Consider the following 14,800-nt stretch of genomic DNA (forward strand, 5'->3'; position numbering starts at 1 on the left):
CCTATGTAGTAGAGGTAGATATGGGGATCGATGAGACAAGTGCTTTACCGAGATACCTCGAGCATTACAAACAAAGCCCAATCTACATCTGTTTCATCCGCTTTGACACTGAAAACTCGTTGCTGTCACAGATATATACATACCCCCCGGCCTTTTTTGTTTAAATTTTGTCAATTTGGAGTTGCATTCGCAGGGAAAACGAACGACCCATGGACGATAAAGCCAAATTTATAAAAAAAAAAAAAAGAAGAGACCCCCCGAAAGAAAGAAAGAAAAAAGAAAAAAAGCCGTTGAACGAATTGGGTCTTTCTGGATTCCCGATATAACCACTTAGACTTAGACCGCTGTAGTGTACCGAAGCCGGACCACCTCAAGTTAGGCTCGGACCCGGCCCGGCCGTCTTAGTGGAGCTCCGGGTAAGGTAGGTACTGTGCCGCGTTCTCCACTTTTCCCGGGCTACGACCGGATCATTACCGCCATCACCGCCGGGCAAGTGAGTGCCGATGACTTGACCCGTAAGCAGGAATTGGCACCAAGTCTAATGGAAGATGCGGTGATCGTTGCTATTTGCCAGTCGTACAGTTTCCATCCTTCTGTCAAGCCTGTTTTATTCAGTTGAATGTTTGTGTGTCATTCCCGTCACATGGTCTTATCGAGTTGATCGTCCTTAGGTTTGATAGATCAACGAGATACAAAAAACCTTTGCCTCTTGGACCCTTGGTATCTAGGATATCAGATAGTGGCACATTTGAAAGATTTCGGGAGATCAACGAGATAAAGGCAAAAGGCCGTCAGTCGCATACGTAAGGATGACAATCTCGACAGGCACAATGCTTGTGTGAGTTGTGGTTGTTTGGTGGTAGTTTGCTCGCTTGGTAACCACCCACCACTACACTATCCAGGAAGCGCATTTCCAGTCCGGGGAAGCCGTGGACCCTCCGCCGCACAATGTCGGCCCAAGCGGCGTCGTCCGTCACCGGAGTTTACTCGGCTAGCCCCGGCCCCGCCCGGCTCGCGGTAGGGTCAGTGGACACTTCCATCTTCGATGTTGGTCACAACATCACCTCTCGATTCCTGCACGCTTGCCATTTGCTATGACGACTTCATCTCATATCAAGATTAAAGAACGAAGTTTCCAGATGGTCAGGGAGTCAGGGTCTGTCGCACACTCAGACATCAACTCACCGGTGCCCAGTCGGCGTGCCCAGGAATCTCTTTCGTTGGACGAGCACATCATCCGCTGAATGGTGTCATCTTCCTCTTGGCTCGCCTGCTCCCGTGTTCAGGTTCTCCGCCCTGCTTGGCTGCTGTCGAAAAGCTCTTGGGTTGGGGGTTGTTTCTCGTCCCATGTCCCAGCAAGATTTGGAGTTGCCTGCCGAGCGAGACTCGCTAAAGTTTTTCTTTCCGACGGGATGACCTGGGAGGCTGAATGTGATGTCAACGCCGAGAAAGGCGAGACCCTTGAAATTTCTTTAGCAAGCGAAGGAAGAATGAAGAAAAAAACCTTTCAGGCCCTTGTGATGGAATTTTTTCAGCAGGCTAAGAAGACCTGGATCCTTGTTGTGCTGTGGTCGGAGGTGGTTGTTTCCATGTCACAGCACGTTTTTTGATCATGCGGTGCCCTGAGGTTCAGTGCAGTGCCTGCCCCGCTCGGCCTGTCCGCTTGCTGGGCTGAATTAAAAAGGTTTTTGCCCACTCTGACCACCCCAGTGCACCCCTCCCCAGTCCCCGCCATCCATCTGAGTGACAAGAAACCGAAAACGACGATCCAACAGTCTTGAGTCTCAACAAAACAGGACAAAGAAAAGTCACTCGAATATAAGGCTCAACTTATTCCCAGAGTTGGGGCTTCTTCAATCACATCCATTCTCCCCATCTGCGACATCCCGAGTCATAACGACATCAGCCACACTTGCGCATACACCTCCAACTTTCTCCAATCGTCAACTCCCTCGTGACGATCTTAACTACATAAATACAACAGCCCGTCTGGCCCCCAAGGTTCTTCCACGTCAGAGACGGTGCATAAGGCGCGATCGTCCCGTGTGTCGTCAAAACTTTGACCAAACCACTCAACTTTGGCAATTTCATACCACAAACAACAAACAACCTCACACAATCGAACGAACACAATGACAGCCCACTTCCAATCATCAGGCCGCGGCGGCGCCGGCAACATCGTCGACAGCTCCAAGTCCCCCCGTCTCCAGCCCGAAGACCTGCAAACACCCACCCTCAAGACGGCCATGGTGACGACCGGCCGCGGTGGCAACGGTAACATGGCAAAGAACTTGGATCCCGTCGAGACGAGGAAGAGGCAAGATGTTGAGCCGTACGTATACCTTTTCTTCCTTTTCCTCCCATCCCTTCCCTCCACTTCCACCCACCACAACCAGTACTAACTCTCTCACCACAGTGTCGTCCGCCGCGACTCCTTCGGCGCCACCCACATCGGCCGCGGCGGCACCGGCAACGTATTCACCGCCGAAGACGCGCAAGCCGCCCGCGAAGCCCAAAAGGCCGGCCACTCCGTCGCCACCGACAAGGAAGACGAAAACCACCTGCACCTGCACAACCTGCTGCACCCGTCGAGAACACATAATGGCCATAGTGGTGGAAGTCACAAGGAGAATAAGGAGAGGAGAGCGCCGAGCGCCGAGCGCGAGAGACATGGCCATGGCCATAAGAAGAATGAGAAGAGCGAGTCGGACCTGGGGTGGGCGGAGAAGGGGAGGAATTTCCTGTTTGGGAAGAAGGAGAGGTCTGAGAAGAAGGAGGAGAAGGCGGAAAAGAGGGAGGGAAGTGCGGGGAGGAAGAGTGGGAATAGCTCGTCGTAGGGGGGTGGACTTGGCTTGGTCTGGGTTTTGGTGCGGTTGAGTTGAGGGGGGGTGTACTGAGGGGGGCGCGGCCGAGCTAGGGTGGTGACGGTATCAGGCTGGACGGCGGGCTGAGCCGATGACCGGCTACCTTACCATTACGACGCCCCGCGACCCCCTTTCTAACCTCCTCTCCGATCTGCCGACATCTACCGACGTCTGCTTGTTCACGGAAAAGTGGGATTTCTTTGTTTCATCACATTGTTCATACCCAGGGGTTTTGGCGTTAAGAGGATACGGGCTTAATTGGATTATAATGGCTTGGGTATGTCAGGAATGCCGCGCCACATGGCAAATGGGTTTCCTTTTTAAACATTAGGATTTTGGATGGAACGGTTTATGACGGATGTGCTGAACGCAGCATAGCAAAGGACAAAAGGAAGCCTTGACATTGAAACAGGCAAGGGAAGAGAAGGGTTTTCAAAAGTTACCATGGGTTTATCTCTACTTTATTTTGCCCACTGGGCTTTTATGATTTCAAAGCTACGACTTTTTGGGTTGATGGTTTGTCGACTGAACCTCACTTTCTTTTCCCCGGTTCCTTGATTTGACTGATGACTCATTTTGTGTGAGATTTTGTTTCATGTTGAAGACCTTTTTCTCTACGTCGGAGGAAGAGAGACAATACACCTGCCTATAACCGCATGGTATCCGATCAATAGTCGACGTTGTTGATGCAACCCTTCTGAGTCTTCGTTGCTGTGATCTGATAGGCCCATTTGTGTGACTGTTTGAAGGAGCTTGATATAACTTCTCGACAACATCGTGCGTATAAATTTGACGCGTCACTTTCTTTGTCCACTCATTTTCACGAAGGATTGTACGACAAGAAAACTTCATTCTCCCGCTCGTTAGTCGGAAGCCCATCCGCTACACAACATCAGTTTTCCCCGTCTCGGAGATATCCGTTGTTTGGAAATTTTCGAAAAAAAGAAAAACACCACCGACGTCACGAAAATATCTCTTTTACTACAACTCTTCTCACATCCACCACCACCATCACCACCACGGCCACGACCACCAACATAACTGACCACCTACCATCTACCGTCGCAACCAAAAAAAAAAAAGAAAATCAACATGGAATCCTCCGAACTCCACCTCCTCGACACCCCCCTCCCCTCCTCCTCCCTCCTCGCCCTTCTGTCTCAACACCTCCCTCACTCCCTCCCCGTCCTCCGCCGTCTCCAGTATGCCGCCAACTTTCCCTCCAACGGCCTAGGCACGACTCCCTACTCTCATGTCCTGTTTGCTTCCAAGCATTCGGTTGAGGAGTGTCTGGGTCTCAACACAGCCACGGCCACGGCCACTCAAGACCAGCACAATGGGTTCAAGGCGGAGGAGGAACACAAACATTTTGCGGCGGCATTCGTGGATCTGAGCAGGTTCCCCGAAACCCAAGTGTGGGTTTACAGTACCCTGGAGGATTATGCGGTTATTGATCCAACAGGTGCATCTGCATCTTCCGCGGAGGTATTCGGCTCGCAGTCGCATAGCTTACCAGAGGAGGAAGCGAGGGAGTGTGATGAGCTTTTGCTTACCATCCTGCGGCGGATGCGAACCATCGCTCAACAAATGCCCGTCGAGCTCGACCCCTCTATTACCTCGCACCAACGTCAAGAAAATTGGCGTGAGGCAAGGGAGTATCTCTGCATGGACCCCTCACAACAAAACAAAGGCTCAGGCTCAGGACCAAAGATAATGATCGGTTCCCTAGCCGAAATCCACCGCCACCGCTTATTCCTAGACATAGACAAGAAGCACGGGTACAATGTCAAAATGCACAAGACGGCGAATATTCCCGACGATATAGAGTGGGAGGTATGTCAGAAGTGGTTATTCCGCACTGAGGCTTTGGTGGCTGCTGGGGAAGAAGCCTTGGAGAAGACGATGAAGGAGGAAGGGTTGGTGTGGGATTGTGTGAGAAACCAAAAAGATGTGAGGTTGGTACAGAGCCGGACGAGTATCAAGAGGCAGGAGGATACGCTTTTGGGACTTCCCAGCGTGGCTATTCGCAAGAGTACGTCTATTGGGGGAGAGGGAGATGAGATTTTGGGGGAGATGGTGGCGTGGGGGTTCATGGCGCTTGATGGGACGTTGATGACGCTGCATGTTGAGGTTTGTTTTTTTCTTTTCCCTTTCCACCAACCGCTTCTACTTCCACTGCGAAAAAAAAAAAAAAAAAGAGAGAGAGAGAGAGAGGGCGAGGCCGTGAAGGCTGACAAGAGACAAAAACAGGAACAATACCGTGGAAAGGGACTGGCAAAGGCGGTGGCTTGTAAAGTCATGAGGGATCATATCAAGGATTATGGAAATGACGGGTTGGGAGCGGCGGATGTGTTTGTGCAGAACTTTAGGAGTCAGGGGGTTTGTAGGAGTATTGGAGGGAGGGTTGGGTGGTTGTTGTCTTGGTGAGTTCTCCCGTTCGTTATCTCGGGGCCTGGGAGTTAAGCTAACAAAAAACATAGGGCTGTTGTTGATCTCTCGACTGTTGGGGATGCCTTGTAGGCGGTTGGAGTACAATGTTTTTGGAAGACTTGATTGAGAAGGGGGGGGGGTTGGGGTGGTTTAGACACTTGATTGAGACGCATATACAAGATTTCTAGATTTCATACACCAACACCGTTTTATTTTGTACACACAACAAGGCAATTAAGCCTTAGCCTTAGTCAACCGATGAATCTCCTCAAAGAAGAACTTGAGATCATCCGGGTTAACAAACGGCGTAATGCCATGGCCCAAGTTAACAATCCAGCCCTTGTGTCTGCCATGCCAATCAAAGCCCTGCACCATCTCCTCGACGACCTTGGTGATGGCCTCATGGGATCCGTAGAGGACACCAGGGTCGGCGTTACCCTGAATGACCATGGGCCTGTCGCCGACAATCTTGACGGCCTCGGCGGGGTCGTGCAGCCAGTCCAGACCAACCACGTTGTAGCCCATGTCGCAGGCGGCGTCGAGGGCGTACCACGCGCCCTTGGGGAAGACGACCATGGGGACGGGCTCGAGACCCATCTCCTTGAGGCGGAGCGGCAGGTGTTTGGCGATGTAGGTCAGGTAGGGCTGGGAGAAGGTCTTGAAGGAGGAGGGGGAGAGCTCGCCGGCCCAGGAGTCGAAGACTTGGACGATCTGGATGTTGTTAGTACTGAATAGCCAAGGTGATGATATACCTAGACAAGAGGGGGACATACCTGAGCGCCGGCCTTAACCTGCAGAGCCAAATACTCCACGCACAGCTCCGAGATCTTCTGCAACAACGCCTTGGTCTCCTCAGGATACTTGTAAATCCACGTCTTGACCTCCTTGAACAGCTTCGTACCGCCGCCCTCCACCATATAGCACAGCAGAGTCCACGGGGCACCGGTGAATCCGAACAAGGGGACACGGCCATCGAGCTTCTTGCGGGTGAGGGTGATGGCCTTGTAGACGTAGTCCAGCTCCTTGGAGACGTCGACGTGGCGCTTCATCAGCTCGGCGTACTGGCCGTCGCTGGGCGAGCGCAGAGGGTCGGGGAAGTGCGGGCCCTTCTTGTCGACCATCTCGACCGTCATGCCCATCGCCTGCGGGATCACCAGGATGTCGGAGAAGATGATGGCCGCGTCGATCAGGCCGGCGTAGCGCTCGATGGGCTGGAGCGTCAGGGTCGACGCGATCTCGGGGTCGCGGCAGACTTCAAAGAAGTCACGCCCGCCTTTGGCTTCATGGTACTCGGGGAGGTAGCGGCCGGCTGGGTGAGTAGATTGTTAGAGGTTGAGTTCGAAGATGTGAGAAGTGAGTGAAGTGAGGTGAAGGATGTGTAGTAAAGTGACTTCTCACCCTGGCGCATCACCCAGATAGGGGGACGCTCAACGGTCTCGCCTGTGAGAAAATGTGTGTTAGTGAGATTGCATGTGAATTTTTCTTCAAAAGTTTTCAACTCACCCCGGGCGGCCCTGAGCAACAAGTCATTCTTGAGAGTCGGAAACTGGTGATCCATTTTGGCTTTGTTTGTTGACTTGTTGTGTAGATACCAGGCAACCAAGGCAGTGGACAGGGACAAGAGACAGAGAGAAGCCCCGGCCATGTTTCAATGTACTTGTGATATCAGACAGAACTGGAAGTTGAAGCTCGGCCGAATTTCAGTGGGGTTCTTTTGGCGGTTTGCGGGGTCCGATCTGCTGCCAATTGCACCCCTGGTAGAATCGAGCTTCCACTACTGGAAGTCCTTCCCCCGCTTTCTCCATTTACTGGCCTATGACTTTAGGATAAATTGTAGGCCAGTGCAAGCCACAGCTGCCCCTGTGTACTCCAAAGTTCAGACGAATGCAGGTACCATCAGCCACAGACAGAGGGACAGCACAGCTCCCGCTACAGCTTCGTGTCTGGGCCTGCCCGAAATGTCAAACTAAAAAGTTGATATCCACTATTCCCCCTCACGAATGCGAACACTCTCTAGAAACCAAGCTGTTCTCTGGTCTCGCCATGTTCTTCTCAACACCAATTCCCGTCTCTCTGTCATGATATCTCTTTAATTGCTATACACAACATTTCCACATCAACAAGCACGTCCCCCCTCCGATGGATCTCACCAGGCTGGGATCCCCCAACCATCGCCCCCTCCGCCGCCCGTGAACGCGAGTCAAGCTCCCCGTCGAGTCTCCTCCTCCTCCTCCGCTCCGAGTCCACTCCCACTCTCTCCATATGACTCCACAAACTTCCCACTGCTGCCGCCTGCTCCAGCTGAGTCGAACTCGGCGAATCCCGTCCATCCCCCGAAGCCCACTCCCGACCGGCCCTCCGTGTTTGATCGGCGACGCCGCCGAGTTCCCACATCTCGCCAGTTTTGTCCAGACCACACGGAGGACGGTGGGGAGCGTGCCCGGTCCGCTCGAGGCCCGCCGCCGGCTGGGGAAACGGAACCTCGGAGACCTCAACGCCTTACAATGTCCGCCCACTCCACCACCATGGGCCTTCCCTTACCCAGTTGACCTGAGTCAGTGGAAATGGGAGCCGCCATCTTCAGCTTCGGCCCAACATGTCGCCTTCGACAACGCCGACCTTTTCGTAACCGGTTGGACGGCGCACCAAGACTTGCGACAGTCAAAAAACGAACCGATAACACCACAGTTCCTAGAACAATGCGCGATAGAGGAGGGAATAGAAAGCTTCGAGGATACACAGCACTCGGCTCAGGATAATATCCCATTCGATGAACCATGGTCAGCGCAAGAGGAAGCAGAAAGTTTCGAGGATACACAGTACTCGACACAAAACGATAGACCATTTGAAGGCTGGCCTTCACAAGAAAGCGTGGAAGTTGCAAACTCTGAGAACAGCAGTCACTCGACAACCGCATCCGACATCTTTGACGAAACCGGTAATTTCACTTGGGACCCGAAAGCGCAAGATACGTTGGAGCACTCCGATTATCAAATAATTACACCAGAATGGTTGGCAGAAGATGAGCCGGAATGGTCGGCAGAAGACGAACTAGAAGGCCAAGAGGACACACAGCACTCGGCCCGGCAGGATATCCCATTGGAAGAAGGGTCCGTACATGGAGCAGTCGACAGTTCATGGACGGTGGACCTAGGGACTGCGACTTCGACGAACACCAACCATTCGACAACTGCACCCGACGTCTTTGACGATTCAGGCTTTTTTACCTCAGTTCCAGAATCAGAAATAGACCCAAAGAATAAAAAGCCCAAAGATCAGTGGATAAGCCCAGAGGCCTTTATGGAACAATGGTCAACGTTAGAACCACCGGAGGAAGCAGAGCCTACAAGACCAGAGGATACCGATCCCTCGGCGGTTCAACTACCAGCATGGTTTCAAGATCCGGAGAAGATAGACATAAGGTCCCTGACAAGAGGAGGTGACCTCCAGTCATTTTCGGAAGCGCTGGGACAAACGATGCCAGAGGAATTAGAAAACATGGAGAGGGACATTGAGCTGGAAACCTTGGGCCCAGAGGCCGTTCCGGAAGAAGAGGCAGAAGAGGAAATATTGGAGGAGGAACCACAATACCCGTCAGCACAGTATCTAAGTCTTCGACAAGACGTAGAGCGTCTACATGCGGCATTTACAGAACCCCTAGCGATCTTTGCGGAAATGTTCAGTGGAATATGCGCCAACCTCAAGCAACATATCGCTCTTGGCGAGATATCAGCCATAGAACTCAGGGCTATCTCGCATGAGCTGATCCGAACCATACAAGAGAGATGGGGCGAAGACGAGGAGATGATGCAGACCCATTACGCGGCACTGTACAACATGACGCAGGCACAGTTGGCCGTGTTCATTAAAGCCATTATTGACGGCGTCAGGAGTTCCGAAACTCTCACCGCAGACGCCGTTGAACCTGCCTTCTGGCGTCAGTTTTTCGAGTGGATGTCCAAACTCGAAGTCGGCAACGAGCTGTATTTCCTGTTCTACTGGGGAATGCGCACCGTATCCCAACCCGGTATCAAGAAGGGTATGGAAGGCATTTTAACAGTCCTCGAACGGATCCTCACAGGATGGGCTGCTCAGCCGCCAGGAACCACAGATCTTGGGGAAGGCCCTGACGGGGGTCAACTGAGTGAGGCTGATAAAGCCACGCCGAACGTTGACGAAAAGGATATCGACGAGAGCGATTTCGACAATAATGATTTGGACCAAGTCAAATTTCACGAAGATGTCACGGAGGAAGTCGATATTGACCAAAATCAAGATTTATACCTGGAATGGCCTCCACCAGATCCCAAGTCAATCAGCTGCGTCGACTCCGTACTGTTTGCGCTTAACATACGTTCCAGAGGGGAGAACCCTCAGAGAAACAGTTTACATGTTCGATGGGTCTCTGCGGCCTTGGAAGCCGTCTCCCCACATAAGCACAGTATCCTTTTTGATGCAGCCACCGAACTCGTCTTGCAACTCGGTTCCAGTCCAGAGGGGATGGGGAGTCCGGTAGTACACAACTGGCTCTCTGTGCTTGCCCAGATGGACGGGGTCAACACGCAATTACTTTGCGATGCTCTTGACGCCTTTAAGACGGTACCTGAAACCATCGAGCACTTGGGCAACTTTCATATGTGCTCGCTGATGCTCTTTCACTGGGCCAGTCGAGATCGCCTAAGGAGACGATTTCTTACGGCCAGAATATACAGACACAAGCATGAGGCATACCAAGTTGGTCTCGACAATAGCCAACTCGCGTGCCTTGCCATGGCCATATATGAGTCCGAACCAGCGACAAATCATACCCTTCTGTTCACCAGCATGTTTCATATTCTCCGATCGTTCAACCGGGTTCATCACCTCCCCAGGGCCCTCAAGAAGTTCGCACGAAGAGGCTTTATTAACCGCACTCTTCTCGAAGATCTTGCCTATCTTTGTGACGACCACAAGGTGGCTCTCAAGATGCGCCGCATTTGGGAAGCTTATGCCTGGAAAAAGAAAGCGATAGGTCCCGTGTTCAGGGAAAAATTGGAAAAAAGGATGAATTCCAAATTGCCGCCCAAGATGGATGACGGCGACAAGCAGAAACCGTTCAGCACTCACGTATACCTAAAGTATGCCAAGGCCATCATTGCCGACCCCAGCATCAGAATATCCACCATCTGGAAAGTCCTCGACATTCCCCGGTTCCAAGAGGCATTCGACCCCGGTAGAGTCTCCTTGGAGGACCAAAAAAAGCGGCTGAGCCTCCATGGAAACCTGGGTGACAAGCGCGCCACAGTCGTTGCGCAGATCGCGCCCCTGTTCGCAAACGTAGAGCACCTCTCCGACAGACAGAAATACCGGTTGATGCAGCAGTCCATCAGCTATCTGGAGGAGGTTGAGGCCATCAAGGCCGCCCGCGGCATGGGCGGTCTCACTGACCAGGACATTCAGTCCACCGTCCAGCACACGCTTGACTCCAACAGCGACAGATACAGCGAGTCCAACGACCCTATCCACCAGCCCAATCCATGGAACCAAGGGCTAAGTGCGGACGTCCTCATGGCTCTCTACAAGGTCGTAACGAAGGACTTGGTCATGGGCAGACCGGGTAGGGAGACGAGGCTCAGGTATTTCATTCAGTGTATGGAGAGGCATTATGGGCCGGAGGTGGCGAGAGCGACGAGGCAGAAGTTGGTGGACTGGAGGACCAAGCTTTATGAGCAGGATAAGCCGAATTCTTATCAGGTTAGGAGGAGGAGGGAGTTGAAGCAGGTGTCGTATTAGGTGGAGAGCGGCGTATATACCCGGAGCAAGCATGCGTGCACATCTCGTTTACTTCTTCTTCTGGACATGACTCAATCTCAATACGTTTAACTTCGAAAAATATTTGTTTACATCCTGGTTCTATGCATACACACCCATCTTTGCTCTCCGAAACCCAATGTCCAACATCTCAACGGCAGTGGCTCAACAAGGGCTCCCCTGACTCTGAGCACTGACTCCCCCACCGCCGCGATTGCGTCGAGCGAGAGCTACCCAAGATCATTTAACGCTGCTGGGATGTTGGGGGATGGTGCCATGGTATCACAGAGACGAATCGTGGTTACACGGCAGATATGCAATAAGTTGGTCGCCACGATGCTTCCGTGGTCGGGCCCCGACCAAACCATACCAAAGGCAAGGGCGTGAACTTGAGACTTAGGAAAGAAGAAAGGGTAGGGAAAAAGTAAGGGGTGAGAGGGACTGATATGTCGGTAACCTGCTTTACTCCCCATGTCCCCAGTATCTTCATGAGTTTGAAGGGCCGTGAGGAAAATCCCGGTTTCCCCATCATCTTGGGGCTTGAAACTCGACCAGCCATGTTTCCATGTTTCCGTGTTATTCGTGCCTTCTTCTGTTAGAGATCTCAACGGTTGACGATCTATCTGCCTATGGGAAACCACGGACATTACCCTGCCAAACCAGTCTCTGATTCGTTGGCTACTTGATGTCAAGTTCGGAGAATGTTTGTACCTGCTGCCCTGGTCAGGTCAGCCGACGTCCTTCGGGATGGTAAGCGATAGAATGCAGGTTGAATACCCCTTTATTTTCTTAGGTTTCCTGCCCCCCTGCCCCCCTGCCGCTCAGTTCCTGCTGCTGCTGCTACCTTGAGGCTCGCTCTTGAGAGTGGGTGATCAAAGTGGGTAGATGGGTGGGTGGGTGGGTGTGCTTGACCACAACGTGCGCTTAAGGAGGAACCTTCAACCAGACGGTGGTGACACGGTTAGTAGTAACAAACGATCTGGTCTGGCCTGGCCGCTGGGACACTCTCAGGTCACTCAACGGCAATTGGAAGAGTACACTAAGAAGAAACGAAAGAGAAAAACACCCGTTGACTAACTCTACATTGTTCATCTCTATTCTTATCCTTGGGGTCAAAACTCAACAGCAGATTGTGAGCCAAAGGAAGACAACCCAAGTCAAAACCTAAATCAACAACCGAAACATGAGACTCAGAGACATGAACAAGGACAGGGGCAGACAAAGCGAGCAAGAGGCAGAGGACAGAAAGGCAAGACAGACAAGACAGATGGATGGGGCAGCGATGACCTGCAGCAACATTCAATACTTGCAACTGTCACACAAAGATGAACAGAACGTCCGATAGGCTTCCTCCTCCATGGAGTCTCCCGATCGTGCTTCTGTGCTCTCTGTCCGCCAGCCCGCCAGCCCACGCTCTCGCGCACACACGCCGATACACGTCCATGCCCAGGCGCCACACAGTCTTTGCTCGGCGTAGGCCCTAGTCGTTATCGTGGATCTCTCCTCTTCACCCCGTCTTCGACTTGAGACCCAGTCAGCAAGCAAGCAGCAAAGTGGCGTTCGCGCATGGTTCTGTTTTCACAGCCGGTGGCTCTTTTGGGAATCTAGACTCGGGCAAGCCTCCTCCCCCACACCGTCGTCTGGCCACAGACTTGAAAAAAATGATGGTAAAGAAGGGGGCGGATCGAACGCCTCCTGCGTGGAGTGGGCGCTGGGCCGTCGACTTAGACGGGCTGCCACTCCTTAAAGGGCTTGGAGTCAACAATAACCGAGTGCCGGATAAGAAGGGTGGAAGGGGAAGCAATACACTCCGGCTGGGGATCTTTTGACGAGATATTCCCATTGCTACGGTTGGTTGCCTGGTGGTGGTGGTGATCCGAAACGACACATGGGATCATGGGCCATGGGGGCATGGGCCCAGCCTGAGGAAGATCTGTGACTGAGCACTAAAAAGGCTGTGGCTGTCACGCCCCCCGGGGCCCTTGAGACGAGAGATAAACTCTCCAGCACTTGAAGATCCAAATCGGATGGCGTTCTCTGATCGAGGTCACTTCACCGAAATGGATCTTTAATAAACGAAGAAGCATGCAACAACAGATGGCGATATCACCACGGCACCCTGACTCCTACAGAGTAGGTACTTCCAGCTTAGTTCCTCCACTCTTTGTGAAACGTGGGATCAACGTTCCGGTGCTTGCCTGCAGCTTCTGCCCCTAGCTCTCTGTCCCCAAGCTTTCCTCCCCAGGCTTTCAGAAAGTTGCTGTGCTATCCCGTCCGGTCGGGCGGGAGCGTGAAGCGCTATTGCGTCTGCAGCTCACATAAACCCCCATCACCCATTGTCCCATGCGTTGATCAAGGTATATGGCCGCCGCAGCAAGGGCATACCCCGAAGGACTTCACACTCGCTTCTTCAGAAATAGGACCACCGAGTTCGTCTGCAGACCCAAAAGAGGCATGTGAGTATTGCTATGGAAGAAAGGAGGGGGAAATCGAACAGGCACTTTCCCAGTTCCTCGTGCAGATCCATTTCGGTGATGAAGAACCATTACCACCCAACAGTCAACAATCACTGTTGGAGTAGGCAGACACGCCGAGATTATCACCGACTACGCGAGTATCATCGTATGTAAGGAAAAGGGGGGGAAAGTGAGGTACTTTGAGCTCAATACCCAAGAGGGCAATTCAGTAAAGGCTGGCTGACCGACCGAGAACGTTGAAAGAGCTTCGGATCCTTCCTGATAGCTTGCTCCCCGAGATCTCTTATTCACTCGCTCCTGCATTATCGCTCACCCAGTCCCCCAGTTCCCCAATCTGTGGTGCATGTCTGGCCTGTCTGACCGACCCATCTGTCTGTCCTCCTCTCTCTCTTCCCCTCTCTCTTTCGTTCTTGTTGCCCATCTAATACGATCCGAGACTTTGACTTGGTCTTGGTTCGGTAACCAGCCGCAGCTACCCTTCATACCTGCCCCTCTCTTCTTTACCTCACATACACTTATCGAAATCACGCATCCTCTGGTAATAACAGTTCCCGGGAGCTGACAATCTGGGGATCAAGCAGCAACCGACCCGGTACATACAAACTTTAGGTCCAACCCCTGAATGCATGTCGGCTGGCGTTCCGGGTGCCGTCTCCAGAGGAAGAAAAATCAAGAGGAACAGTCCAATAGCCTTCATTCCCCTTTCCCGTGCGGTGCTGCTGCTAAAAGAAGGAACGGCAATCTCCATACTTTCCCATCGGCTCGGGGTCGGTGGTCAGGGTTTATCATCTCGCGTGGTCGTGGTGGCTGCTGCGCCTACTATCGTGACGACTGACGACCTATCGTGACGCCAGCCCCCCTCCAAAAACGCAACCAGAACAAGCCAGGGAAGAGACAAGTGAGTGAGTGTGGCAACAATAAGAAAGCAGCATCACCTCGCACAACGTGTGCCCGGTGCCCTCCTCCCCCCCTCCCTCCCCCTCCTCTCACACACACCCAGGTCCCAGTTCCAGTTCAAGTTCCAGTTCCAGCTTTAACCCTCCGGTACGGTACTCTTCCGGGCACACACACACACGCAAAGGTCGGTCGGTGGCATCTCAGATGGACATGAACCACCCAAAAAGCGGCTGAATTCCAAGACCGAACGATATAGTTAGCGAGAGCACCATCACACAGACTGGACACAGGACGCAATAGTCTTGAGAGAGCACAGGATCCGTTCTCTCCAACAGACACAGA

The 14,800-nt window shown here is 52.6% G+C and overlaps 5 protein-coding genes across 5 annotated transcripts; 3 read left to right on the top strand and 2 right to left on the bottom strand.

Annotated features, from left to right (window-relative positions):
* The first annotated feature begins 1,871 nt into the window (after positions 1 to 1,871).
* B0H65DRAFT_69664 (uncharacterized protein) lies at positions 1,872 to 3,098 on the top strand. The gene is made up of 2 exons (XM_062831283.1): positions 1,872 to 2,332; positions 2,417 to 3,098. Exons 1-2 carry the CDS (start codon positions 2,133 to 2,135, stop codon positions 2,835 to 2,837), a joined length of 621 nt encoding a protein of 206 aa, XP_062687529.1. The 5' UTR covers positions 1,872 to 2,132; the 3' UTR covers positions 2,838 to 3,098.
* Positions 3,099 to 3,850: 752 nt separating this feature from the next.
* On the top strand, positions 3,851 to 5,711 carry B0H65DRAFT_69666 (uncharacterized protein). The gene is made up of 3 exons (XM_062831284.1): positions 3,851 to 4,994; positions 5,115 to 5,287; positions 5,345 to 5,711. The coding sequence occupies exons 1-3, from the start codon at positions 3,957 to 3,959 to the stop codon at positions 5,382 to 5,384; spliced, it is 1,251 nt and encodes a 416-aa protein (XP_062687530.1). The 5' UTR covers positions 3,851 to 3,956; the 3' UTR covers positions 5,385 to 5,711.
* On the bottom strand, positions 5,529 to 6,852 carry B0H65DRAFT_505930 (uroporphyrinogen decarboxylase; the record flags this gene model as incomplete). Its single annotated transcript, XM_062828030.1, has 4 exons — positions 5,529 to 6,005; positions 6,068 to 6,603; positions 6,693 to 6,734; positions 6,798 to 6,852. The coding sequence occupies 4 exons, from the start codon at positions 6,850 to 6,852 to the stop codon at positions 5,529 to 5,531; spliced, it is 1,110 nt and encodes a 369-aa protein (XP_062687531.1).
* A 349-nt stretch (positions 6,853 to 7,201) lies between these two features.
* On the top strand, positions 7,202 to 11,190 carry B0H65DRAFT_69715 (uncharacterized protein). The gene has a single exon (XM_062831285.1). It carries the CDS (start codon positions 7,557 to 7,559, stop codon positions 11,064 to 11,066), a length of 3,510 nt encoding a protein of 1,169 aa, XP_062687532.1. The 5' UTR covers positions 7,202 to 7,556; the 3' UTR covers positions 11,067 to 11,190.
* An 814-nt stretch (positions 11,191 to 12,004) lies between these two features.
* B0H65DRAFT_454171 (uncharacterized protein) lies at positions 12,005 to 13,030 on the bottom strand. The gene has a single exon (XM_062826184.1). The coding sequence runs from the start codon at positions 12,925 to 12,927 to the stop codon at positions 12,619 to 12,621; it is 309 nt and encodes a 102-aa protein (XP_062687533.1). The 5' UTR covers positions 12,928 to 13,030; the 3' UTR covers positions 12,005 to 12,618.
* Between the last annotated feature and the right edge of the window lie 1,770 nt (positions 13,031 to 14,800).

The sequence above is a fragment of the Neurospora tetraspora genome (genome assembly GCF_033439725.1).
Source record: "Neurospora tetraspora strain CBS 560.94 chromosome Unknown B0H65scaffold_1, whole genome shotgun sequence".
Classification (NCBI taxonomy): Eukaryota; Fungi; Ascomycota; class Sordariomycetes; order Sordariales; family Sordariaceae; genus Neurospora; species Neurospora tetraspora.

Excerpts from the sequence above, each read along its gene's own strand:
- B0H65DRAFT_454171 (XM_062826184.1), bottom strand. The coding sequence starts at position 12,927 with ATGGGAATATCTCGTCAAAAGATCCCCAGCCGGAGTGTATTGCTTCCC.
- B0H65DRAFT_69666 (XM_062831284.1), top strand. The coding sequence starts at position 3,957 with ATGGAATCCTCCGAACTCCACCTCCTCGACACCCCCCTCCCCTCCTCC. Across the intron at positions 4,995-5,114 it reads TGATGACGCTGCATGTTGAG|GAACAATACCGTGGAAAGGG; the intron begins GTTTGTTTTTTT and ends AGACAAAAACAG. Across the intron at positions 5,288-5,344 it reads GTTGGGTGGTTGTTGTCTTG|GGCTGTTGTTGATCTCTCGA; the intron begins GTGAGTTCTCCC and ends CAAAAAACATAG.
- B0H65DRAFT_69664 (XM_062831283.1), top strand. The coding sequence starts at position 2,133 with ATGACAGCCCACTTCCAATCATCAGGCCGCGGCGGCGCCGGCAACATC. Across the intron at positions 2,333-2,416 it reads AAGAGGCAAGATGTTGAGCC|TGTCGTCCGCCGCGACTCCT; the intron begins GTACGTATACCT and ends CTCTCACCACAG.
- B0H65DRAFT_69715 (XM_062831285.1), top strand. The coding sequence starts at position 7,557 with ATGACTCCACAAACTTCCCACTGCTGCCGCCTGCTCCAGCTGAGTCGA.